We start from the raw sequence: 26,116 nt of genomic DNA, 5'->3' as shown, positions 1-26,116 counted from the left end.
ACCAGGCGGATGCAGCGAGCTCATCCGACCACCAGGCAACACAACAATAAGGTCAGACGATGGACCTCAACCTCAATCTCTCACCACCACATACATCCAACACATACCCGGCCGCCCAACAGCCGGTGAACTACATTCAACCGGGGTACCCAACACCCGGTCAGCAATATCCACAGCAACCGATGATGTATCCCGGCCAGTATCCATACCCGGTCCCACCTCAACCGTACGGGTATTGGCCTGGCCAACCGATGTATTACACACCCCCGGTTGGCTACCCACCATACACGCCTGCGTACACGGCTCCAGCCGCCGCCCCTCCAGTTTACCCGGCTGCACAGGCAGAGCCGCAGCATCAGCCCGCTTCCCGGGCTCGACGCTCGGCTCGTTCGCGGTTGGGGTCGGGGGGTGCTGATGCGATGGAGGCACCACGGCAGGCCCAGCAAGCAGCCGAGGTTCCCACTCAAGTGGAGGACCCCGAAGAAGTTGCCCGAGCGGTAGCTTTTGATCGTGTTCGACCGGAGATGGGCAACGTTTGGGGCCCCAAGACCCGAAACGCCAGCCGGCAGACGTACAGATGCAGGAAGCCAGCCAGGAGGCTTCATCCGGGCATAGCGGGTCGAGATCTCATCGACGACGACGCGCTCGGGACGCAGCCCGAGCTGCCCAAGCTGCCGAGCTCAACGAGACCCGAGGATTGCTCTACAACCTCCAGGCGGAGTTTGCGCAATTCAGAAACGCGCACCCTGCAACACCCCCGGTCGACCAATCGACCTTGCTTAGGATGCCTTTCACAGCCGAGGTAATGGCTCAGCCTTACTCGCTTGATTTGAAGGTCTCCGGGGAAAAGAGTTACGATGGCCGTACGGACCCTGAGGTCCATGTTAATGATTTCTACGGCAACATGATGCTGCAGCCGGGATCAATTGCAAATTTTGATGCCTTGGCGATCAAGTTCGTGAGGAAATTCATCACCTCCAAGGTGGTGAGAAAGCCCTACATGTACTTGGAGAAGGCCAAGCAGCTTGAAGGGGAGAGCTTGACCGACTTCCTTGTCAAGTGGAAGGCGGCGGTCGGGGAAGTCGAGCCCATGGATGATGCGACCGCCACCCACATGCTTCACATCTCCCTCCGGGCAGGTTATTTGTACCAGGATTTTATTCTACACCCCCCGGCCACTTATGAGGAGGCCCTTCGAAGGGTCACAGATTATGCCAACGCCGGCGAGGCGAATGCCGTAAAGCGCTCGCAGGAGGTCGGGTCTTCGTCCCGTAAACCGGCCGGCCGGGCGGAACACCGATCGGGTGATGACCATCCCCGATCCCGCACTAGGCCTGGTGAGTTTACGGCCTTGAACCGATCCGCATCGGAGGCCATGCAGTACGCTCAGTCCTGCAATCTCATCAAACTCCCTCATCCCGATCGAGATGGCACTGACAAGAGTAAGCATTGCGCTTACCATCGATGTGTCGGGCATGACACTGAGGAGTGTACCCACTTGCGCCAACTGTTGGAGGATTTGCTCAGTCTTGGAAAGTTGGACAAGTGTGTGGGGAAGAGAGAGGACACCAAGAGGAGTACCGATCGGAGAGATCACCGGCGTTTCCATCACCGCTCCGATCGTTCCGATCGTGAGGGACGCTCCGATCGGTCAGTTCAGGACCGAAGAGACAATCGAAGAGACGATCGTCATGATGACCGACGGGACCCTGACCCTCCGTCTAGCAGCCGACTAGCTGGAAAACCGACCATCCACGTCATTTTTGGTGGATTGGATGACGCTTCCCGACCGAGGGGTAATTGCCCGGTCGCCATAGTGGATTCCCGGGAGACCGGGAAGAGGCAAAAGATGGAGCCCATAACCTTCACCCTCGAAGATCAACCCAGCAATGGTGACCATGGCATGGAGGCGCTCGTGGTCACGATTGATGTGAAAGGGACGGACGTCCAGAGGGTTATGGTGGACACTGACAGCAGTGTGAACGTCCTTTATTTGGACGTGTTTGAGAAACTTGGACTTGACAGGAAGGAGCTGACTCCGGTCGGTGTACCTCTGTCTGGTTTTACCGGGGCTCTTGTTTACCCCGAGGGAAAAATAACGCTCCCGGTCGAGATCGGCACATCCCCGAAGTCGATCAAGACGGAGCTAGAGTTCGTTGTGGTCAACCTCCATTGCGTCCACAACATTATCTTGGGCCGACCCGCCATTATGAAGATCGGTGGGATAGTTTCCATGCCCCACCTGTGCATGAAATTCCCCACCCCCAATGGGGTCGGTGTGGTTCGCAGCGACGTCCAATCCGCCCGGAAGTGTTACACCTGAGCGGTCAATGGACGCGATTCCGGTCCGTCTTCCCGGGTGAATACTATAGCCAAAGAAGAGGCTAAAGACCAGAAGGAACAACCCGAGCCTTCCGAGGAAATAGAAGAAGTTCCCCTGTCCGAGGATCGACCGGACAGGAGGATTAAGATTGGCCGGGCCCTCACCCCTGAGCTTCGAGCGGAAATCATGGCCATACCCCGGGAGTATGCTGATATCTTTGCGTGGGGGGCCTGAAGACATGCCCGGGATCGATCGATCGGTAATTTGTCACAAGTTAGCCGTCGATCCCGCAGCAAAGCCGGTCGTACAGAAGACCCGGCACCTTTCTTCCGATCGCCGCGAGTTTGTCAGGGAAGAAGTTAAGAAGATGGCGGTGATCGAGCACATCCGACCCGTGATTTATTCTGAGTGGGTGGCTAACATTGTCCTTGTTCCGAAGCCCCCAGCTTGAAGGATGTGCATTGACTTCACCGACCTCAATAAGGCCTGTCCGCTCGACCCGTATCCTCTACCAAGTATCCACCAGATGGTCGACGAGACGGTCGGGGCCGAGCTGATGAGTTTCATAGATGCATTCAAGGGATATCATCAAATCATGATGCACCATGAAGATGAGAGCAAGACAGCCTTTGTGACCCCGGACGGGCTGTATTGCTACCGAGTGATGCCGTTCGGCCTCCGTAACGCGGGAGCGACTTACCAGAGGATAGTCAATATGCTCTTCGCTGATCTACTGGGCCGAACGATGGAAGCTTACATTGATGATATGCTGGTCAAGAGTCGGGACCGATCCGACCACACTCGGGATCTCCGGGAGTGCTTCCAGATCATGAGGAAGTACCAGCTGTGGCTGAACCCGACCAAGTGCACATTTGCGGTTCAGACCGGCAAGTTCCTCGGCTACATGATGACCAAGAGGGGAATCGAGCCCAACCCGGCCAAAGTGAAAGCGATTATGGACATGCAACCACCTTCTACCGTTCGGGAAGTCCAGCAATTGACCGGTCGGTTGGCAGCTCTCAGCCGGTTCCTCTCTAAGTTAGCCGAGCGCGCCCTACCTTTCTTCAAGGTATTGCGTAAAGTTAATGGGTTCATCTGGGACGAAGAATGCCGAGTGGCTTTTGATGAGCTGAAGGAATATCTCATGTCACCAATCGTGCTCTCAAAGCCCGAGCTCGGGGAAGAGCTAGACGTGTACCTCGCCGTCTCCGATCGTGCAGTAAGCGCAGTGTTGTGCCGAACCGATCCGGAAGGGGTCCAGCGACCGGTGTATTATGTAAGCCACGCGCTACATGGTCCCGAGCTCCGGTACTCCCGGTTAGAGAAGGTCGTCTACGCCTTATACATTGCAGCGAAGAAGCTAGCTCCCTACTTCCAGGGTCGAGCAATTCGCGTGTTGACCGATCAGCCGATCGGGCCAGTCCTCCGAACTGCTTCATCATCCGGTCGCCTAGTCAAGTGGGCGTTAATGCTGACCCAGTACGCGATCGAATACCGACCGAGACCAGCCATCAAAGGTCAAGCCCTTGCTGATTTCTTGGTCGAGTGCACCGTCCGGGATACCCGACCCCCCGAGGTTGCGGATCCCGAGGCTGAGTGGTGGTCGTTGGCTACTGATGGGTCAAGTAGCAAGAAGGGAGCAGGAGGAGGAGTGGTGGTCACAAGCCCGGAGGGATTCAAAGTTTACTTCGCCCTCATGTATCAGTTCCATCCAACCAACAATGAAGCCGAGTACGAAGCCTTCATTAATGGCTTGCAGTGTGCTCGGGACTTGGGGGCTAAATACATTCGAGCTCAAACAGACTCCGCGCTCGTGGTCGGGCAGGTTCTCGGAGACTATGAAGTCAATGGAGAACGTCTGTAATTATACCGAGACCTAGCCATGGAGAAGCTTGCTCAGTTCCGGGGGTATACTATCCAGCACATACCCCGATTGGATAATGCCGATGCGGACATCTTGTCCAAATTGGCCCAAGACGCCCCGGAACACATGTCGAAGATAGCTCGGATTCTGGTGATCCCGAGACACAGCATCCATCGCCTACCGGTCAATCCAATCCAACCGGTAGAAGACAATTGGATCACCGATCTGAAGGAATTCCTTGAGCACGGTCGGCTTCCGGACGACCCCCAACGTGCTCGGAAAGCCAAGCTTAGAGCCCCGAGGTTCCAAGTCTTGGACGGTCGTCTTTACAGGCGATCGTACGGAGGCCCTATTATGCGTTGCTTGACCGCGTTTGAGGCTGATTTGGTTATGAAGGAATTACATTCGGGTATTTGTTCTTCACACCAAGGAGGCCGATCGCTAGCCCGTCGTATCATGCTCATCGGGTACTATTGGTCGTCCCTCCAGCTAGACTGTGAAAAGTTAGCTCGGGAATGTGAGACGTGCCAACTGTTTGCCCGGATGCCTAGACGACCGGCAACCTTCTATCAGCCGGTCACGACTGCAATTCCCTTTGCTAGGTGGGGGGTAGACATTTTGGGTTCCTTCCCTCAACTCTCCGGTCGGAGAAAGTTCATGATTGTCGCCATCGACTATTTTTCTAAGTGGATTGAAGCCGAGCCGTTAGCCACGATCACATCTTAGCAGTGTGCTCGGTTTTTTTGGCGCAATGTGATTTCCCGCTTTGGCGTGCCTGTGCATCTCATCAGCGACAATGGCCGCCAATTCGTAAGCCAGTATTTCCAAAACTTCTTGGCCACGATCGGGACGACTCATGTCCGGTCGTCGGTGGCTTACCCGCAGGGGAATGGACAAGTGGAGAATGCCAATCGGACAATTCTGGAAGGTCTGAAAAAGAAGTTGCACTCGGCCGGTCGTAGTTGGGCCGATGAGTTGCCATATGTTCTGTGGACTTATCGGACGACCCCGAGGGACGCTACTTTGGAAACACCATTCGCCCTTGTCTACGGAGCAGAAGCCCGACTCCCGATTGAGGCTTGGATCCCGACCGATCGAGAAAGAACTTACAAAGCGGAGGAGAACGAACATGCGATGGTTGTGGATCTCGATGGGGTCGAGGAAAAAAGAGAGCTAGCAGCTCGGCGTATGGCCGAGTATCAGAAGCGATTCAAGAGTTCAAAGGACGTCCGGGTCAACCCTCGTTATTTTCAGGTGGGAGATTACGTCCTATGACGAAGGGAGGCGAGTCAACCTTTGGAAGGCGGGAAGGTAGCTCAAAACTGGGAAGGGCCGTACATCATCAGCGCTATCATACGGCCGGGGACATACCGACTGGAGACGACAACCGGTCGGGTAGTCGAGGGGACTTGGAATTCCGAGCACCTTGTTATGTTTAGGCATTAGCCTATTTTTTGTAATTTTTGAACGAATTAGGGGCTCGACCTGCAAGTTAGTCCCGGTCGTCGTTTGTAATTTAATTTATTATTGTAAATATTTATTCAACCGCCTGCGAGCGGGAAGGTTTAATGTATATACGATCGGTGATTGCTCGACCGTTTGCATACGGCGGCCCGGTCGGTTATTTTCTTTACCTTCGTTGCACGCAGATCAAATGCGCTCCTCTTCGGCGGACATCTGGGTCACGCCACCGATCGGGAAAGCCAGAGCTCCTAGCATATTTCCCCGATCCGTCCAACTTCTTTCCACTATCGCACCCACTCGTGCCTCGAGGGCACAATAGTGTGGGGCTGGGATGAAGGAAGTATCTATAGGTCCGTCGCTCGGGAAAATCCCGACCGTGGAGGCTTATTTTCAAAATTTCGACAAGGCCAAGAGATCGGGTAAATCTGATCGGGCAGGCCAATTTGACGTCGAAACATTTGATGCACGATCGGGCCTTAAGGCCACATTTGATGCACGACCATGCCTTAAGGCCACAAGGTCGGATGTTGAAAGAGTCAAGTTACGCATGACCGAGCCAAAAGGCTATGAGGTCGAGCGTTAAAGGTTCGGTGCATGTTTGAATGAGGATAAGTGCGAACGAAGGAAAAAAGACGAATGACACAAACAAATTTCATTGATTAAAAAGAGAGCGCCCGGTACAAATTCGGGACCGGGCTCCCGATCCGGTCAAAGCGTTTACAAAAGGGAAAACAAAAAAGCAGCAGGTTTCACTTCTTCACGGCCTCGGCATAGGCCGGGTCGGCAGTTTCGATCCCGGACGGCTTCTCAGCGGCAGCTCCGCTCGGGCCGACAACCTCAATCTCAGGGTCGTATGGGTCCAGCCCGGGGTCGGGAACGACGGTCGGGAGGGTGGTCAAGACCATCTCGAGGTCTTCACCTTCGAGCGCTTCTTTCATGTTTGCCTCGGTCTTCTCCCTCATATCGCGTTGGCCACACTTGTACGCCCATTGGCCGAAGGACCAAAACAGCTCGTCCGCGACCACATTTTTCCGCATCTGCCGGATGAAGGCCATACCGGGCTCTACCTCCCGGAAGAAGTAGTCGATCGCGGCGGTCGGGTCGGTGCTTCTCTTGATCGCCTCTTGATGGGCGTCTTTTTCCTTCTGCAACGCCTTCGACAAGGCAATGCGGTCGGCCCGTGCATTCTTCAGCGCCTCCTCCGACTTCTTTAGGTCGGTGGACATCTCCTCCAGTTCCTTAAACCGCCGATCAGCTACCTTTTTAAGCCTGGTAGCTTCGGTGGCCAACAGCGCCTGGCCGTGGAGGGCCAATCCGATCCGCGATGCCTGCAAAATCAGCACATTAGCCCGACTGGGGGCACAGCTATTGAAAGAAGAAAAGAAGAATAAGCTTTACCTCGGCCAACTCGCGACCGAGCCGTTCGGCCAGCTGGGTCGTGCTCAGCTTGGTCAGATCCATCTCGACCGGCGTTAGATTGCCGATTCGAGACAGAATCGAAGCATCGGCCATGATCGACCCGGCCGCAGGGGCCGGGCTGTCCTCCGTCCTCTGCCTCTTGCTCGGGGCCGTCTCTTCGGCCGCCTTCTCCACCACCTTGCCCCTTGCCCTTTGGCTAGTCACTCGGGTAACTAGCGTGTCGGAGGTAACCAAGATGCCTCCCTCCGCCGTGGTGACCGTGGTAGCGGAATCGAGGGGTCGGGCGGTCGGGATGCAATTCCCCCCGGATGACCCAGCGGTCGTCGGCTTCTTCTTCCCCAGGGTGATCTTCGTCCGGGGAGGAGACTTTGGGGCTGTGCTGCTGAACCGTTTGGGCGCCATGTCTGCAAAAAGAAAGTTTGTTAGTTCGGGAGTAAGCTCGTCGTTCGGGGAGTTGGGATCGGGAAAGTTAGTCAGTTAAGGGTTAAACCTTTCTTCTTTCGTTTACCCCGAGCAGGAGCCCCGGCCTCTACCACGCCCATCGGTACGGGCTTATATTTCTCCGTCAAGTCATACACCGGGGTCGGTAACTGAGCAGCCTCAACACTCTCCGCCGACCGAAAAATCTTGTATTCATGGATCTCACTCGAGATCCGGACGACAGCGTCCCGAAGAGCCGGGGTCTCGACTGGCGTAACTTGCTTCCTGAAGCGGGTACTCCAAACTCTGTCGACCGGGAGAATCCATGGGTCATATTTGACCGAGAAGATCCTCCTTTTCCACCCTTTGTTATTCCTGGGCAGGCCTGCGATCGAGCACCTTCCTTCTCGGGATTGCACCATCAGGAACCCACCTCCGTAGTTGCCCGAGAGGATCTTCACTTGATAAATGTAGTTGAAGAGCTCCATCATGCAGGTCACCTGATGCCGAGCGCAAATCTGGGGAAAACATGCTATTATGCGATGTGAGTTCGGCATATTTGGGTTGGCATGACTTGATAGTAGCCCAGAAAAGCGGTCAAGATGGCGGGAAACGGGAAGACAACCGGGGCCAGTAAGGAGTCGTAGTGCATCCCGATCCACTTGCCCCGGTGACGCTCGATAACGTTCCCGAGCCGCCGACTCGTGTCGAATTCCACTCGACCGCTTAGCCTTTCCGCGATCCGCGCGGCCTCCCCGTGGGTCAGCTCGCTCATTTGCTGGGCGACGCTTTCGCTGTTCAGATACTCGAACCCGTCGTCCTCTCTAGTCGCTGGTTCGGTTGTTTCTTCCTCGACCGACTCGTTCCTACCCGGTTGATCGTCTTCTTGAGGAGCAATCTCCGGGTGATCCCCTATCACCCGGGTTGGTGTTTCCCTAGCGCCCTCGGTCCGGAGAACTCGCACACTCGTCGAGGTCTCCTCGCTACCGCTGCCCGAGCTTCCCGAACCGCTCGAGCCCGATCCTGAGGAGTCGCTTGAGCTCGAGGATTCTCGCTGCACGGGGGCTCGCTCGGGAGCTTTCCCCGGTCGTTGAACGACCTCAGGAGAATATGACATAATGTCTATCTCCTCTTCGCCGATTTGCTCGACCGCGTCGTCGTAGTCTGCGACCGAGACATTCTGGCTATCTGAGTCTGACATCTTTTCTACCTAAAGGTCGGTCGGGGTTAGTACAGGGCTCGGGATGTTAGGTCGGAGTTAGTCCTATCCTATTCCTATGCGAAGCTAAAATTAAAAGACGAAGCAAGGGAGTAGAAAACTTACCGATTGAAGGCACTTGAGGAAGAGACTTGAAGTTTGGTTTGCTCGAAGTGGTCTGCTGAACTGTCGCTCGGGACTCTCTGAGGATACCGATCGCTTCAGTAGGGTGAAATAAGTTCAAATGAAATCCTCAGGAGCCTATTTATAGGAAAGCGTTTGGGCGGGAAACCAATCAGCTCGCGTGACGCGACCGTCCCTGATTCCTAGGCGGCCGTTACAGTCGCAGAGGTCCGCAGTCGCCGCCACGTGGCGAGAGAAGGAATGACAGCTGGCCGTCGGTTGGGTAGCCGACGGTTGGGCTTCTTCATCCCGTCCCGTTTTTACCCGGACGGTCAAAAAGGCCCGGGCTGGGGGGCTTTTGGTAGGGAATATCCCGACCGACATAATTTTACTCCGGTTGGTGTGCCTTTGTTTTTGTCTTCTTGTCTTTGCAGGTAACAGGTCGGGCTTCTTGTGAAGAACCCGGTCGGGTTCCGACCGGGAGTTGCCCGAGCGAGAGTGTCGACCACCGAGTGGTAGCCCTTTGGCGAGAGAGCTGACAAGAGACACGTGGCGGCTCCACGCGTTGACAGGCAGGGCACCCGGGACGGCGACACGTGGTGGCTACGTGGGAAGCATGCCGAACGGCCGGATTCGTGTCTCCGGCGCCGCGGCTATAAATACCCGCGATAGCTACAGGGTGAGGGACTTTTGGACGATCAATAGGTTGTTAGAGAATCCCGACCGCAGTCAGTCGGTACTCAGAGCAACCAAGTAGATTGTACTTAGGGCCTTCACCGTGATCAATAAAGATATTTACTTGCTTTAATTGGTCTCGTGATTATTTAATTACTGCGTATGTGGCAATTAGCAGTATCAGAACCATTCTGAAACACCAAATTAACCTGAGAATCCGGAGCCCCTGAATATCGCCGAAAACAGTTGACTCCCGTGTGACCGAAACTTTTACGAATTTGATACGGATCATTATAGCGCCAAAAACAATTGGCTCCCGTGTGACCAAAACGTTTACAAATTTGACATGGATCATCATAGCGCCAAAAACAATTGACTACCGTGTGACCAAAACGTTTACAAATTTGACACGGATCATCATAGCGCCAAAAACAATTGACTCCTGTGTGGCCAAAACCTTTACAGATTTGACACGGATCATCGAAGCCACGTTGCTGACCTCCATGGTAATTAAGGTTGCCACCGCAGCGCTGCACCTTCTTGATTTTATGAATCACAAAACCCTAGCTAACTGATACTAGATGAGAACTAATTGTATTATATTTTCTGAACTTGATTACAATGAGATCAGATGATGTGAATATATACAATAGAGTGTCACAGTGTGATAAGGATAAGAAGTAGAGAGTCACAGTGTGACAATGATAAGAAGTTCTAAACAGACTCAGGTACATAGAGTCCTAATAGTGAGAAGTTGAAAAATGTAAGATTATCTAGAGAAAATTTCAATTTTGGTCATACGATAATAAGGGTTTTGTTAATTTCAGCACTAGATTTTTAAAAAGTGTTAATTTAGTACCTTAATTATGTAATTTTAGTCACTCCGGTCAAATTTCGTCAAAAGTTTTTAATAGTTAAAATAATGAGGGTATTTTGGTCATTCCACACCTCTTTTCTTCTTCTTCGGCGAATCCATATTTTCTACCATTTTTCGGCGAGAACCAGGGTTGAAGCTGTCGCCGTCGCTTCATCCTTGTACATTTTCTTCGAAGCATGCTCAGGGTTCGGCGCATGTCCGATAGTGGCCCAACACCGAACATCGATTAACTTCTTCACGCCGGAGGGGAGCTTGATCTCGCAATACCTGGATGAAGAACTTGGCTCGGTCATGATCTTCGCTACGGTGCCCCATCCTCGGACTAGTTTCGGGCCTTGACTGGGCCGCATCTCGAGGTTGTGAATCAGGGTCCCAATCCGCATCAGCTTCAGCGGCATGGATGACCCTACGTGGGAGCTGACATCGAGAGTGAACGATGAGAGTGTCGAAAACGCCGAAGCCGCATCAGTAAAGATAAATTAACCCTGGTTCTCGCTGGAAAATGGTGGAAAAATGGATTCGTCGGAGAAGAAGAAACGGGGTGTGAAATGACCAAAATACCCTTATTATTTTAACTATTAAAATTTTTCTGCGAAATTTGGCCAACAATTTGGTTGGAGTAACCAAAATTGACAAAAATTGCATAGTTAAAGTACTAAAATGACACTTTTGAAAGTCAGGTGTTGAAATTAACAAAGCCCCTATAGTCATATGACCAAAATTGAAATTTTCTCGATTATCTATATTTGATTTGGATGATGGGAATATATTGTTATATTTTGATGTAAGATGTTGATAATGTAAGATTACTTATATTTGATTTGGATTACGTGAATATATTTTTACATTATTTGGTTAAAAGTTATTCCGTATATTTTAGATTATATGAATCAAGTTACTATAATGTCTTTTCAAAAAAAAAAAAAAAAAAAGAAGTTACTACAATGTCTTTTAAGTGTGAACGTGTAAACGGGTAGTCTAATTATGACGGTTGCTTTTATTAGATCTAATGGTTATAATTTTTTTTGGGTATATTTATTATTTGGCAATTTTTTTTTTTTTTAAGTTGATGCATTTTTGTTATTTGTTGTCATGTTTTCATGATAGTGTTGCGTTTAATTCAAAATTGTCCCTATTTTTTAGCATTGTAGACATATCATTCTTTAGCTCTTCTTCCTCGTCTTCTGGTGACTAGTTTTGGGCTTTTGGCTAGATTGCAGTTTGTGAGATTAGTGGTATCTAATAGCTTCATGTTAGGTTTTTTTTTTTTTTTTTTTTTTTTTTTTGCCCCTTCGTTGTCATTGTTTGCTTTTTTTTTTCTTTTTTTTTTTTTTTGTTTATCTATGTCGTTCGTTAATTTTGTATTTTCGTGTTTGCGTGAAATTGGTTTTCGTGGGGTGGTATTTTGTTATTTTTTTGGACTTTTTTATTGTTATTATTTTTTATTTTCTTGTCTCGATTCGATTGTTGTAATTGGTTTGTCATTCATTGGTGTTTTATTGTGGTGCATAATAGTGTCATGTTTTGTCGAATTGTCCTTTTGTTTATGTTGTGTTTGGATGTGCCTGGAAAATGAAGTCAACGGAAATTATTTTCCATAGACTTGAGAAAATATAACTGTATTGGAGGAAAATGACTTCTGCCAAAATTTGGCGAAAGTCATTTTCTACAGACCAATCTTAGCACTGACAAGTTTGGTTTTCGGCAGAAACCCTAGGTTTGATTTCTGCGCGGGAACTAGAGGTGTTTTTTTAATTTTTAATAAATAACATTATTTATAATATTATTATAAATATTATAAATATTTTAATATTCTAAATAAAACAATTAAAATGTTTAATTATACAAGTCTACTCATTTTTCATAAAATGAACCAGACACACCAATACAGTTTTCATAATGCACCAAAATACTGAAATCTTTGAAACTATTTTCTAAAAAATGATTGATTTTTCATAAAATATTTTCCGGAAGTTATTTTCCTGCTTTCCAACATTCTTGATTAACTCGTAATAAAATTTCTACCAACCTAAAATAATATTTTTCTCTGTCAGTACATACATAATTAATATGAAAATATTAATTTTGTTTTCATTGACATATGTTAGTGTTTATATTTGCATATTGTAGTCTTGTTAAGTCCATTTGTCTGGAGTATGTAATATTGAAGCAGTCTAGTTATGTAAGATGAAGAAAGTGGTGGTTGTAATTCATGGAGACCAATTTTTTTGGAATGATGATAAAGTTCAAGATGAGCTATTAACAAATTCCTTGATTATCTCAACAAAAAAACAAGTGGTTGAGACTTTATTTCTACTATTCATACGTGAAATGACTGTTAGATCAGGGGATTAATTTCTCTAATTTTATGGTGTCCAAAACACTATAAATAAGAAATTATGTAATATAATTAAGGCAAATTGAAGTTTGAAGGAGATACAAATTAATTGAAGGTGCCGTGAAGAAACTTCAAAAATAGAAACAGACTAGAGCTGTGTTGAAATCCACTTGATATTAGTATAAGCTGTCTTGAAATTTAGGTTGGTTATAGTTTGTGTAATTGTCTTGAAATTTAGGTTGGTTACAGTTTGTGTAATTGGTAGAATTAACTCAAATTATATTTGTAGATTTTTTTCACAAAGTTATTTTATAAGGTTAATGTTTAAATAAGTGGTAGATATAATTTTGTAATTCATTGAACCTTGTAATTGTAAAAATAGTGGGTTGATCTTGAGTGAAAATTTTTTTGAGTGTAACCCCGCAGATTATGAGATGTTCTCCAACTGTCGTTATCAAATTCCAGTATTTATTTTAATGCTTTATTTATTAGATTATATTGTGTTTGGTACATTTTAAATCCATAAGTGCATTACATATTTTCATTCTCCACAACTCAAATATATTATTTAAGTCCGTGATAATCATGTCTGAAACTGTGAGCATATAGCCATTAACGTACAATCCAACTATTAGCTTAGGCTTTTAGTTGAGATGGAGTACATGCTTCAATTTGGTATCAGAGCCAGACTAAAGGTCATGGGTTCGAATCTCAACGCCACTCGTAAGCGACAACGGTTTACCGGTCCACGTGTTGGTTGGAATCCACCGTACACGTGAAGGGGCGACAACGGTTTACCGGTCCACGTGTTGGTTGGAATCCACCGTACACGTGAGCATATAGCCATTAACGTGCAATCCAACTATTAGCTTAGGTTTTTAGTTGAGATGGAGCACATGATACCAAATGTTAGATATATTAAATATAATATATTTAATATAATATATATTAAATATAATATAATATATCTATAATATATATTAAATATAATATATCTATATATTATATTTATATATATTGAGAAGAGAGAGAGAGGAATAGATAATTTTATTGATTCAAATTGATGATTTAAAATGGTTAATAACAAGCCTATTTATAGTGAATACAAAACTAGTAAAGCATAAATTTAGGAGATGCATGCTCCATGTATTGTAAAGTCATGACCCACTTACTGCATCCTCAATCTGCATGCATTGCCACAACTCCCACATACTTGGTTTAATTAAATTATAATAATAATATTATTATAACAGAAACCCATAACATAATGAGCGGAGTGGAGAGGTTGAAAGCACATGAGCCGAGAATTTAAAATCTAGCCTAGAACTTGATTAAAACCTTGACGCAATCTGGATTTTTTAAGTACTCTAATGCTTCGTTCGCTTCATGCAGTGAAAATTCTTGACTACTCAATTCATCTAATTTAATTTCCTGCAAGAAATTTTTTAGAAATTAGAAAAACTTTTTATGAAAATAGTAGGATCAAACAAATACTAATTGCGACTATATTTCTGCAGATTTCTGAACATGATCGAATAGATCTTCTTCATATGGCAAAAATTAATAATTATTAATAATAACAGGTAGGCTGATTTTATGGAAAAAGCATACCTTATTTATGCATTTATTTATGATGGAAGGAAGGTCAGATCGAATCCTGACGCCTCCGTAGATAGAGCCCTTCAAAGTCCGACCCATCATTAGGGGAACGTAATTCATTTGCCAATCAATTTGTAGTCCTGCTCCCAGCAGAATCACTGTCCCAAATCCCTACAAATTTTCAATTATATTAATATTAGAAGGGTGGTCTACCCCAACACTTAAGCAATCTTTATATTATGGATCAGAGTTCATAGTACACGATAGACTCTGGTGCATATGTATGTGTCGGCAAGTGATTGGTAAATTAAGAATAGGTTTAAATACCCGCACTGGTTTAGCTCAATGGTTTAGTGGGTAGTATTTGAGAGAAGGGACCAATGTTCAAACTTCAATGGTGACAATGTGAGAATTATGTTCAAAGTGGACAGATTCTTTGTGGACACAACCCAGGTTTATAGGATCAAGAAATAATCATTTCGATCTTTATCTTCTTTCCTTATATTTACTTTAGTTTGAATCTTGCACATTCTTCCAAGGCTGAACCCCAACCCTAAGGGCCCCCCACACCCCTACCCGACAGAGCATTTGGGAGGATGTAAATCATGGTGACTCAACTGAACATGAACCACAGAGGCTAGACCGGTGCTCACTACGCACAAGGAACCCCCTCACTTTGAGAGGTTACTCCCACACTGCCGCCGGTGAGACTCGATCTCTAGTCATTCTTCTTTCCTTATATTTACTTTAGTTTGAATCTTGTACATGTTATATCTAATTAAGCTTTTGGTCCTTAATTAATTATTATGGATTCTATATATTTGCATGTTTTGATACTTGTTATTTAATTATTTATATGATTTGTTATGTGAAAGATTAATTTAATAATAATATTGATGTGTATGCTTATTTGACCTTTATCTCTACATTATTAACTAAATTAAATTTGTTTATTCTTTTGAAATGAAAAGATAAGGAAATGACATCCTTAATTAAAAATTACCTTTCTAGTTGCTTCAATAGCTTGGTTGATCATCAAGTCGGGGACGTCGGTGCACTCGAAAAAGTAATCAACGCCCAGTCCTCCCGTAACTTCTTTCACCATTTCTGAAATTCTTTTATCCTCACAATTCTTCTTTGCATTTATGAACTCTGTCACGCCAAAAACCCTTCCCTTTTCTTCCTTCTTATCGTGAATGTCAATTCCAATTATTTTCGCCGCTCCTAGTTCTCTTGCTCCCTCTACCACCTGCAATTTTTTTTTTTCTTTTAATTCCGGAAAAAAGTTCAAAAGCTTGATGCTTTATTTCGTAAATAGTTGTTAGCTGATTGAGTTAATGGGTTTTAGTAGTTAATAATGTGAGTTCATTGTAAAAAGATGTTTGATAAATTAACTATTAGCTGATAGTTGACTACATGCAAAATGACTTTTTTTAAAAGCTTATCAAAAAATAGTTTTTTGAATTTTAGTATTTTGGAACAATAAACTGTTACAAGAAGCTAATTAATCACACACTTTGAATGTTTAATCAAGTCAAACAGCTAATAGTGATTAAATAAGTTAAAATTAATTAATAAGCTAACTATGTTATCAAACATGACATAACTTATTTTAAGTTACAAATAACTATAAGCTTTGTTTGGTAAAATACAATGAGTTCAAAATAGTAACTTATTTTGAAAAATTATCCTAAGTAGCGTTTCAATATAAACTCATTGAAATTTTTTTTTTTTTAAATCTTTATTAATTTTTAAAAAAAGGGCACCATCTACACTTCATTAATCAAAATCCTAATATATTAGTTTATCCTTTTATGTCTTTTTATAGTTATCAGCTAATTTAATAATTAATTTTATCAAACACTTTAATTGTAATTTATTAGCAAATTAACTATTAATTTTTCAGCTAGGCGTGTCTAATAGATCGAGCTAAGTATTACTCCGTAATATATACAATTTATATACTTTGATATTACATTAAAAGTATTATAAAACAAAAATTTAAATTTAAAAATAATTAAAAACTAATAACAAATTAAGAAAATTACATTTTTCGTCCATAAATTATAAGATAATTGTAGAACTTGTACCCTAAGTATTATATTAGTCGTGCTTACTTTTTACCCCTAAATTATTATTGCATTGCACTTTTCATCATTTTATTAATCATTTATGCTCACTTTTCGTTCCTAAACTATACTAAAGTTGTAAATTTTGTCTCTAATATTTTGTTAGCAAAGGGAAGAAATTAAAAGTGCAACGCAAATGATAATTTATAGACAGAAAATGAGCATGACAAACAATTAAGAACATATTCTACTATTATTATATAACTTAAGAACGAAAAGTATAATTTCTTTAAAAAAAAATTATAATATGACATATGAAATGAAAACCAATGAATATAATATGACTTACGCCAAGTCCAACGCCGCCAAGACCCAGCACAGCAACAGTTGAGTTATGGTCAATGTCGGCCAATTTCAGAGCCGCGCCATAGCCAGTGGTGAAGGAACAGCAGAGGAAGCTAGCATGGTGGAGAGGGAGGCGTGGGTCCACCTTGACAACATAGTTTTCGTCGAGTACGAGGTACTCCGACAGCGTGGAGCAGCTGACGTGGTGGTATATTCTCTGCTCGCCGCCATTGATGGACATTCTCGAGCTTCCATCCAAAAGCAACCCCGTGAAGCTGAGTGGGTATTTGAAACATAAATTTGACTTCCCAGAAATGCAGTTTGGGCATTCTCCGCATTCTCCTATGAAATGGGGCATCACTGTATCTCCTTCTTTAAGGCTTGTCACTTCTTCACCTACGCTTTCTATGATCCTGCACCCATAATATATATGTGAGTTAATGCCATATGAGACTAAGCATTCGTGTGTATAGTAATTTTGTCACATTTAGAATTGACCACCCATGATCTTTCAACTTTCAAAATGTAATCCGTCTTAGAAAAAGGACGACGGGTTAGAATTTTATATATAGTTGAAGGACTATTGATGGTTAATTTGGACTACGAATAATGGTAACAATTTGAAAGTCAAAAATACTGTACATGTGGTTAATTTGAAAGTTTAGAACTAAACCTTGACAAAATCACTATACTCGGATAACTCTAAATGAAATTAATTACATATTATATTATTATTTGCATTCACATTAGGTAGTGATTGTGAGTTTCTCTCTTCACCAAAAAATAAATAAATAATTTCTAGTAATACTTTCTCTATCTATTTTTTTTAATACTATTACAGGGCGTTTGGTTGGAAGGGGGAATTATGTGGGAAAGGAATTGTAATTCCATGGGAGTTGAATTACTGAGAATAAAGTGAGAATTTAAATTCCAGTGTTTGGTTGACAGGAATAGAATTACTGGAAATTTCAATTCCAATGTTTGGTATACATGGGAATTGAAAGGGAATAAGTAGTATAAAGTCAAAAATGTTCATTATTGTTGTTAGACATTAATTTTAGGTTAAAAAAGGAATGGGTAATTTTGACTCATCACTATCTTTTTTTTCCCAAGAATTAAAATCACAGGGAGAACATGGGATTTTAATTCCATGAAAATGAGGAAATTGCAATTCCATGGAATTGCAATTCCTTCCAACCAAATTACGGAATTTAATGGCCTTTGGAATTAAGTGGGAATTAAGTGAGAAGGGAATTTAAAATCCCTCCAACCAAACGCCATGTAAAAGTAAAACTTTTACACCAAAAAAGTTAATACTTTGCACAATTATTTAACTAGAATAAAAGTACGAAATTAGTACTAATTCAACTTGATAAATTAAAGAGAGGTTTACATACCCAACTCCTTCATGTCCAGGAATGCGAGGGAACAAAGGCTGGAGAAAAAAAAAATTGACCAAAATTTTTAAAATAAAAATCAATAATGGCTGTATATATTATATTATCAAACAGTAAAATCATTGGAATTAATATGAATAAATAAATTTTCGAATGTGATTTTCATAACATATAAAAGTTTTGAGTGTTTTTTTTTTGTTTTTTTTTTGCTTTTTTTTTTTTTTTTATTATAATCATAAGTCAAAATTGTTGGTATATTTTATATTCGATAATGTATTTTATCTTTATAACTTATACATTTGCCTAAACATATAATATAAATATATAATGCAACTTACCAAATATATGATATCATCAAATATCTTTTATGGAGTAAATAAATAAATATTTATCAAATTATTTTTTATAAACTGGCTTTTATATGTTTTTTCTTTGAAACAAACAACATAGTCTTCATTATCTTAAGGTATCAAAGCTAATAACTTCAAACAAGGAAACAAAATATTTGCCCTAGGCGGCTTTTAGTTGGTCGGCTAACTAACCGATCGATTAGACGCTCTAGGCATCGAGTTGGACGCCTAACTAGGTTGAGTGGTTTATTTTGCAGTTGACTAGTTTGAGAGATTATAACATTCTAACAACTTCCAACTCTGAGTAGAAAAAATAAAAACGATATACTCGTATTACTCAGCTGCCTAATCGCTCTAAACGCTAGGCGCCCAACTAACGTTTAGCGCCTTCTGCAACATTATTGCCTTCCAAGCTTCCAAAAAGGTATTTGCCTCTCCCAAAACAGCAGCCTGTGATGAGGATGTTTTAATTTGATTCCTAGACTAAAAAAAGATGCTAGAGAAAAGGAATTGGGTCTAGAAATCAAACTGAGACTTGTCACTTGAACAAGGAAGAGGCCGGGAAACTTGTATATGTGTTTTTACACTTATCATTTTAATTATTTAACAGTTAATTTTGCTAAACACTTTAATTTCAATCCATTAGCTTATTAGCTATTTATTTTTCATTTTTCAACCTTCAGCTTTCAACTATCTTTTCAGTTCGAAGTATGTGCCACAAAGAGAGCCTTAATGGAATTGTATAGTAACTCTAGCTTAACTACATTATATTGAATATTAAGGTCTTGTTTGGTAAAATAGTTAACATATCAGTCAATTTTGACTTATTTGATCACAATTAGCTGTTTGACTTGGTTGGACAATCAATATGAGTGTTAGATTAATTAGTTTTTTGTAACAAATTTTTTCTTCAAAAGACTAAAATTCAAAAAGCTACTAAAAGTAGCTTCTTCAATCAGCTTTTTAAGAAAGTTATTTTGTATGTAATCAACTAACAACTAATTTACCAAATACTTTTATACATCAGCTAATGTTATCAATTAGTTAAACCACTAATCCAATCAACTAACATCTATAATCTATCAGCTAGCAGTCATTTATCAAAAACCCTAAAATAAATAAAGCAATGAGTTGCATTGAAAATGCATGACGTAGATGGTTCTGCTTCACTAGATTCAACAAAGATTTTACCAAATCCTGATGTTATATGTTTCATTAATTAAGTCTTCAAAAAAAAAAATGTTTCATTAATTAATTGAAGAGAAATCTTAATAAAATCAATCGATGATAACGTGTGTATGTGTGTGTATATATATATATATATATATATATATATATATATATATATATATATATCACATCAAAAAATTTAGGCAAATTCTCCTATGAATCCGTGAGACGTGTCAATTTTTTTTTTTTTTTTTTATATAAGTATTACATTTTTCTTAAATAAATATTACAATTTTCATTATAAGTAACTCTTTAACTCTTAATATTACATTTTGATTTAAAAGTATTAAATTTTTATAAAAAATATTGCATCTTTCATCATAAGTATAATACTTTCTCTTATAAATAACAATTATTGAAACAATTTATTGATGATTAATATTACATTTTCCTAATAAGTAACTATTGAATTTTGCCAACTACTATAGTATGATACAGAGTAACACATTTGTTACCATTCCAAATGGGAGGTCACAAGATTAAACCCCGTTGGTAGGGTTTTGATTATTTGAACTAAAAATGATTGAGAACTACCTTGTAAAGAATTATGAGTGTTTCCAAAAAAAAAAAAATATATTCAATCCACATTTTGATTTAAAAGTATCACATAATTTTATATTTTATTATAATTCAATCCGTTTCACAAATAAAAATTTGTGGCACGATCTCATAGACTCAGAGTACACTCATATTCAAAAAAATTATGGTTTAGGAAGCTTATTCATTAGAGTTGTATTACATATATTTTCAAATTCTGCTCCATCATTTTTATTCTATAATGTGACAATCACGGACAAGATATTTTTATTACTCCATAATGTAAAAAATTGTGAGTAAGAAATATAGAGTTATGGAAAATAATGAACGTACACGTGGAAAGCCGTTGCAGCAGAGGATATCTGTCCCACACAAGCTGGCATAGAGCATCTTAATCCGAACCTCTCGAGCTTTGGGTGGGTCCACTTGTATCTCCTCCAACTTCAACGCCTCTCCTGATCTCCAAGCCACAGCAGCTGACAAACATCCATATATATACACGCACTCCTTCAATCTTTAATTACATGCTTCAATCAAATTTTAAGGAAACACAATGCCATGCCAAATAATAATTCCCTATATTAATACATTTTTATTTGAAAATTTCAACAAATATATGATAAATAAATAATATGCACTAATTAGGGCCAATATATTACTCGTTCTATCTCATTTTACTTATCATATTTACTATTTAGAGTTATTACCATCTAAGGTCCTCCGAGTATAGTGGTCTTGCAACGTTTAGTCCTAAACTTTTAAATTGACCATTTGTAGTCCTTTGACTTTCAAATTTAACCATTCGTGGTCCAAATTAACCACTTATGGTCCTCCAACTTTTAAAATTTAACCACCTATAGTCCTTTCAAGAGGACCACGGGTGGTTAAATTTTGATAGTTGAAGGATCATGGGTGGTTAACTTGGACCACGAATGGTTAAATTGGAAAGTCGAAGGACCATAAATGGTCAATTTGAAAGTTTAGGACTAAATGTGACAAAACCACTATACTCGGAGGACTCCATGTGGCATTAACTCTACTCTTTATTTATTTTTAATTATTTTTTGTTTGATATTACTTTTAATTTAGTTTCTCATGCACTATCAACTTGTCATATAAAGGTACAAAGAAAGTTTGACGAAGGCAAAGGACCGCTTATGCCAACCACCCCACACCACCACTCCACCACACTATACATCAAGTTGCCCCCACCCGGCCCCCATGTCATACCATACGTACATCACTGCCCTACATAAAAAAATATATTTTTAATATACTAAAAGTTAGTGTTGTAAAAATTTCGCCTAGGCACTAATTAATCGCCGCCTAGGCCTTATCACTAAAGTCGGCCGCCTAACGTATCACCATGATCTTCACACCCACAATAATTTGCCCCACACGACACACCCCTATCATGCCCATGCTAGGCTCACCAGCATGGCATGGGAGGTGGGTGTGGCGTGGCCAGCCCACTTACCCCACTCCGGCAAATTATTGTATGGACTATGGTCCACACAATGTTATGTGGACCATAACAAAAAATATATTTTTAATATATTGAATGTACATTATTTTTGTACTGAATGTACATTATACAATATAATGTACACTAAGAATAAAAATAATGTACATCCCCTGAATACAATGTACATTATTTTTGTTTTGAATGTATATTATTTTTGTACTGAATATACATTGTTTTACAGTAAACAAAATATGGTCCACACAACTTGTGTGGACCATAGTCCATACAATAATGATTGCCCCACTCCTAGTCACTTCATCGTCTCATACTTAAAACCCCACATTTTATTATATTATGCAAATTGATCACAATTCTCCAATACTCACCCCAACTATTACTCCAATTATCTTGGCCAACTTAATTATCCCCTTGTAATCTTTGGACTTTCCTCCCAGACCCATCAATTATATTAACCAATTTGTTAATATATATATATATATATATATATATATATATATATATATATATATATATATATATATATATATAAATTATCAGAGACTCAATTTTGTCTCACATTTAAAGGATGAGCGTGTAGAAGTGAAATATTAGAGAATTTTCATGCATGATTATGTTATTCTCGGAGTTAAAATAAGATACATTTTTATAAGGAGAAAATTACATTTTTCTAATTTTAATTTATAAGAATATATAATGTGTCAATAATGTTAAAATGGAGGGAGATATAGACATGACATATTTTTCTAATTTTAATTTATAAGAATACATAATGTGTCAATGTTAAAATGGAGGGAGATATAGACACGACATGGTAGTGTACATAACGTGGCAGCAATGATGTGACATTACTAAAACACCCCTGTTGAAGAAATAATTGTAAAATAGTGTTGGTATTTAGAAATTGAGATTTTAAAGCATACTTGTTTACAGAGAGAGAAAATAGCTCAATATGTTAAATAATAATCAATTTTAAAGAAGTGATGTTACACTCACCTCTTAATTTCATCACTTAATATTTATTATGTAACAAGGTTCAGGTTCTCGTGCAGTAGTGCAGTCACTCAGCATTAATTACACATAAATGCATCACAAATTAAAGTATTTAAAAATGTACAATTAGTTGTGGTGTGGTGTGATACATTTTTTGGTGTGTAGTGTAATTTGTGGTGTATTGATACATTTCATTGTGGTGCATGTTTACATATCTAATGATGAATCTGCACCGGTCGCACACGAAGCACTCTGCATTTGAACTAGTATCTATGTAACAATATATAATATTCTTTACATATATTTAAATAATAACTAGATTTTTTTAAGTCCCTTATTTTTTTTTTCTTCTCTGTCTCCTCCTCCTTCCAATTTATATTTCTCTCCCCATAATATGTCTATACTAAAAATAAAAAAAGTTTCAAAGACAAAAGAAATAATTGGAAGCTATGAGATATGAACTTATAATATGTATACTTTTTTTTTGAAAATAATTCAATTTGAAAATTGAATTACACAAAAGAAATAATTAGATTAAAGAGTTCTACAGGTCACATCCTATTTAAAAATTCAATTTGAAAAACCAAGAATTCTACGGGTCAAGCACATTTTATGAAAGCCAAAGACTAACTTTTAAGTAAAATATCATAAAAACATGACTATAATTGAAGAGAAAAAAACACAGAAAAAAATAGTGTTTAATTATATATATATTTTTTGTGCAAAACAATGTGCCTAAGAGCATCTCCAACAGTTGTAGTTTTTGAATAGTTTTTGCCGGTGTGAGTAGAAAAAAGAATATGAGAGGGGAGAGAAAAAAAAAAAAAAAGACTGAAAAAAAAACAGAAGCTATTACGCACCCAAGGACGAGTGCAGTGCATGCGCCCGCTGGGCCTGCAAGGTGCGTTGGAGGCGCGTTTCGACGCACCTTCCTTCCTCCACGCGGAACCCACCTTTCTGATAAAAACCAACTCCTTGTAGGATGATTTTTTTTACCCTCTCACCTCACCCTCTCTCCTCCATATCTTCTTGTTTTCTCAATAACCCCACCAAAAATCATTGGTGAGATGCTCTAAGGATCAAAACAAGCTGGTCAATGCATTAACTAACCAGGTTTTGCACAAAATAAGGAGATCCGAATCTACTAGTACCCCCAACAAGCTAAGTATTCTGAGACATCTGATCGAGAGATGACGAGCTAGGGCTCCTTGGAGCCACATCTAACGTGAGGACTAACTAATGGTCTTGGGTTTCCCACCCCGTATCGAAAATAATTAGAAAATTGAGAACACAGAATGCAAATTAAAGAAGGGATATGATTATATTATTACCTTTGCATGTTATGACACTTTGGCTGCCCATTCTGATATGAATGAATTGAAGCTAGCTTAGCTTAGGTTTCCAGCTTGCTTTATAAGTTGATGGAGAACAGTATATGTACAGTACCAAGTTGAGATGAGATGAGACCACACAGGCAGTGGTGTGCCCCATTGGCCATTACTATTCAATTATTCACCTTTTGGTCCTATCCTCGTGTAATGTTTCCAACCATACTTTAAGTGGGAGAAAGCTAAGTCTGCAGATCGAATTCTTCAAATATGAAAGAAATCTTTCACATGAATCACATTTCCTAAATTAAAAAAAAAAAAAAATGTGGTAAAAATTTAGGTGAGACCGTTTCACCGATCCTTGTCTATAAAACGGGTTGAGTCAGAATGAAATATAATACTTATACTAATTAGTAAATGTAATACTAAATCAGAAATAAAATGTTTATTACTTATATGAGAAAATGTAATATTTTTATATTTTGATTTTCATCAAAAGTACAATATTTTCCTTTATAAGTGTAACATTACTCATAAGGGAAAATATAATATAGTACTTTGGATGACAAAAAGTAATAATTTTACATTAAAATATAAAAGTATTATATTTATTCTCAAAAATATTTTGTTTTCCCTTATAAGTAACAAAATTTTATTCATAATTTAATATTATATTTCTTAGTATAAGTATTACATTTGTATATTGATCCAACCCGACTCAAGCTGCTCACATAAGTGTGATTTTAAAAATAAATAAGATATAAGATTAAAGATATTGACAAATGACAACCAATAAGAAGGCTTTCTTGAAAGTCCATTGTTTTATATACTAATATATAAAAGAAGCGTTCAAGAAACCTTTGTTTAAAAATAACAAACAAACAAAAAAAAAAAACAAAAAAAAAATCAAAATGACTATTATTCCTCACCCCTAACATTTCTCTTTAATATTACTAAATTAAAATGGTTCACTAAATTTAGAAAGTTAAATAGTCAAAACATCTTTACTGGTGGAAAACATTTCTACATAAGGCAATTCTAAAAAAAAAAATACAGTAAAAAATGAAAGGCAGCCTATGATTCTTTTGTTAATGAGTCACACTTGTGTGAAACTATCTCACGTATCTATCTTAAAACCCGTGAGACGGGTAAAATTTAGGATAGATAATTGCTTATTACTTAAGATAGAAATCTTAGTACTTATTACAGAAAATTTAATACCAATTTGAAATAAATAAATTGTTACTTAATATATATATATATATATATATATATATATATATATATATATATATATATATATATATATATATATTGTAATATTTATATGTGAAATTGTGATACTATTTTTGATAAAATAATTGTTATTAATGATAAATATTGTAATACTTATAATTGAAATTGGGAATAAGGTTCAAATTGGCCACTGATTGTAACCGAAAATGCAATTAGGCCACTGAACGAAAAAAAAGTGCAATTAGGCCATTGAACACTCAAAAAATGTGCAATTAGGCCACTGAACTCTCCAAACGTATGCAATTTTACCGGATAGCAGGTTACCATCAATTTTAGCAGGTTACCTGCTTACGTGGCAGCTTAGTTGGCATTTTTAATTAATTTTAATAATAAATTTTATAAAAAATTGGAAAAAATTAAATAAAAAATAAAATAAAGTCTTTTTTATTTTTTTAAAAATTTTTTTAATAAAAAGTTATTATTAAAATTTATTAAAAATTAATTAAAATTTATTAAAAATGCCAACTCAGCTGCCACGTAAGCAGATAACCTGCTAAAATTGAGGGTAACTTGCTATCAGGTGAAATTGCACATTTTTGGAGTGTTCAGTGGCCTAATTGCACTTTTTTTTCGTTCAGTGGCCTAATTGCATTTTCAGGTTACGTTCAGTGGCCAATTTGAACCTTATTCCTTGAAATTGAGATACTTACAAAGTATAATTTTAATGTAAATATTGTAATACTTATATGTGAAATGTTACTTATAAAAGAAATTGTAATACTTATTGTAGAAAATTTAGTACCAATTTGAATTAAAAATAAATCGTTACTCATGATAGATATTGTAAT

At 40.0% G+C, this 26,116-nt stretch overlaps 1 protein-coding gene across 3 annotated transcripts; it reads right to left on the bottom strand.

The window, feature by feature from the left end:
- Positions 1-1,603: 1,603 nt before the first annotated feature.
- LOC109174628 (alcohol dehydrogenase-like 2) lies at positions 1,604-24,172 on the bottom strand. 3 transcript variants are annotated; one of them, XM_019323893.1, is made up of 10 exons: positions 24,036-24,122; positions 20,562-20,742; positions 18,112-18,149; positions 16,719-17,127; positions 15,304-15,549; positions 14,313-14,471; positions 14,020-14,132; positions 6,628-6,632; positions 1,704-1,709; positions 1,604-1,614 (listed from the first exon to the last, which is right to left on the bottom strand). In XM_019323893.1, the coding sequence occupies exons 1-7, from the start codon at positions 24,041-24,043 to the stop codon at positions 14,022-14,024; spliced, it is 1,152 nt and encodes a 383-aa protein (XP_019179438.1). In that variant the 5' UTR covers positions 24,044-24,122; the 3' UTR covers positions 1,604-1,614; positions 1,704-1,709; positions 6,628-6,632; positions 14,020-14,021. The 3 variants fall into 3 exon arrangements, with proteins under 3 accessions (XP_019179438.1, XP_019179439.1, XP_019179437.1); XM_019323894.1 differs by lacking the exons at positions 1,604-1,614; positions 1,704-1,709; positions 6,628-6,632 and adding an exon at positions 13,169-13,296 and having other exon boundaries at positions 13,959-14,132; positions 20,562-20,704; positions 24,036-24,172; XM_019323892.1 differs by lacking the exons at positions 1,604-1,614; positions 1,704-1,709; positions 6,628-6,632 and adding an exon at positions 13,169-13,296 and having other exon boundaries at positions 13,959-14,132.
- Between the last annotated feature and the right edge of the window lie 1,944 nt (positions 24,173-26,116).

Source organism: Ipomoea nil, unplaced genomic scaffold, assembly GCF_001879475.1.
Source record: "Ipomoea nil cultivar Tokyo-kokei standard unplaced genomic scaffold, Asagao_1.1 scaffold0642, whole genome shotgun sequence".
In the NCBI taxonomy this organism is placed as follows: Eukaryota; Viridiplantae; Streptophyta; class Magnoliopsida; order Solanales; family Convolvulaceae; genus Ipomoea; species Ipomoea nil.
This window is presented reverse-complemented; position numbering and strand designations above follow the sequence as displayed.

What these genes read in the sequence shown, in the direction of transcription:
- LOC109174628 (XM_019323893.1), bottom strand. An exon ending in CTATTGAAGCAACTAGAAAG is followed by an intron (nt 14,472 to 15,303) that starts GTAATTTTTAAT and finishes GAAAATTTGTAG; the next exon opens with GGATTTGGGACAGTGATTCT. An exon ending in TAAATAAATGCATAAATAAG is followed by an intron (nt 14,133 to 14,312) that starts GTATGCTTTTTC and finishes AATTTCTTGCAG; the next exon opens with GAAATTAAATTAGATGAATT.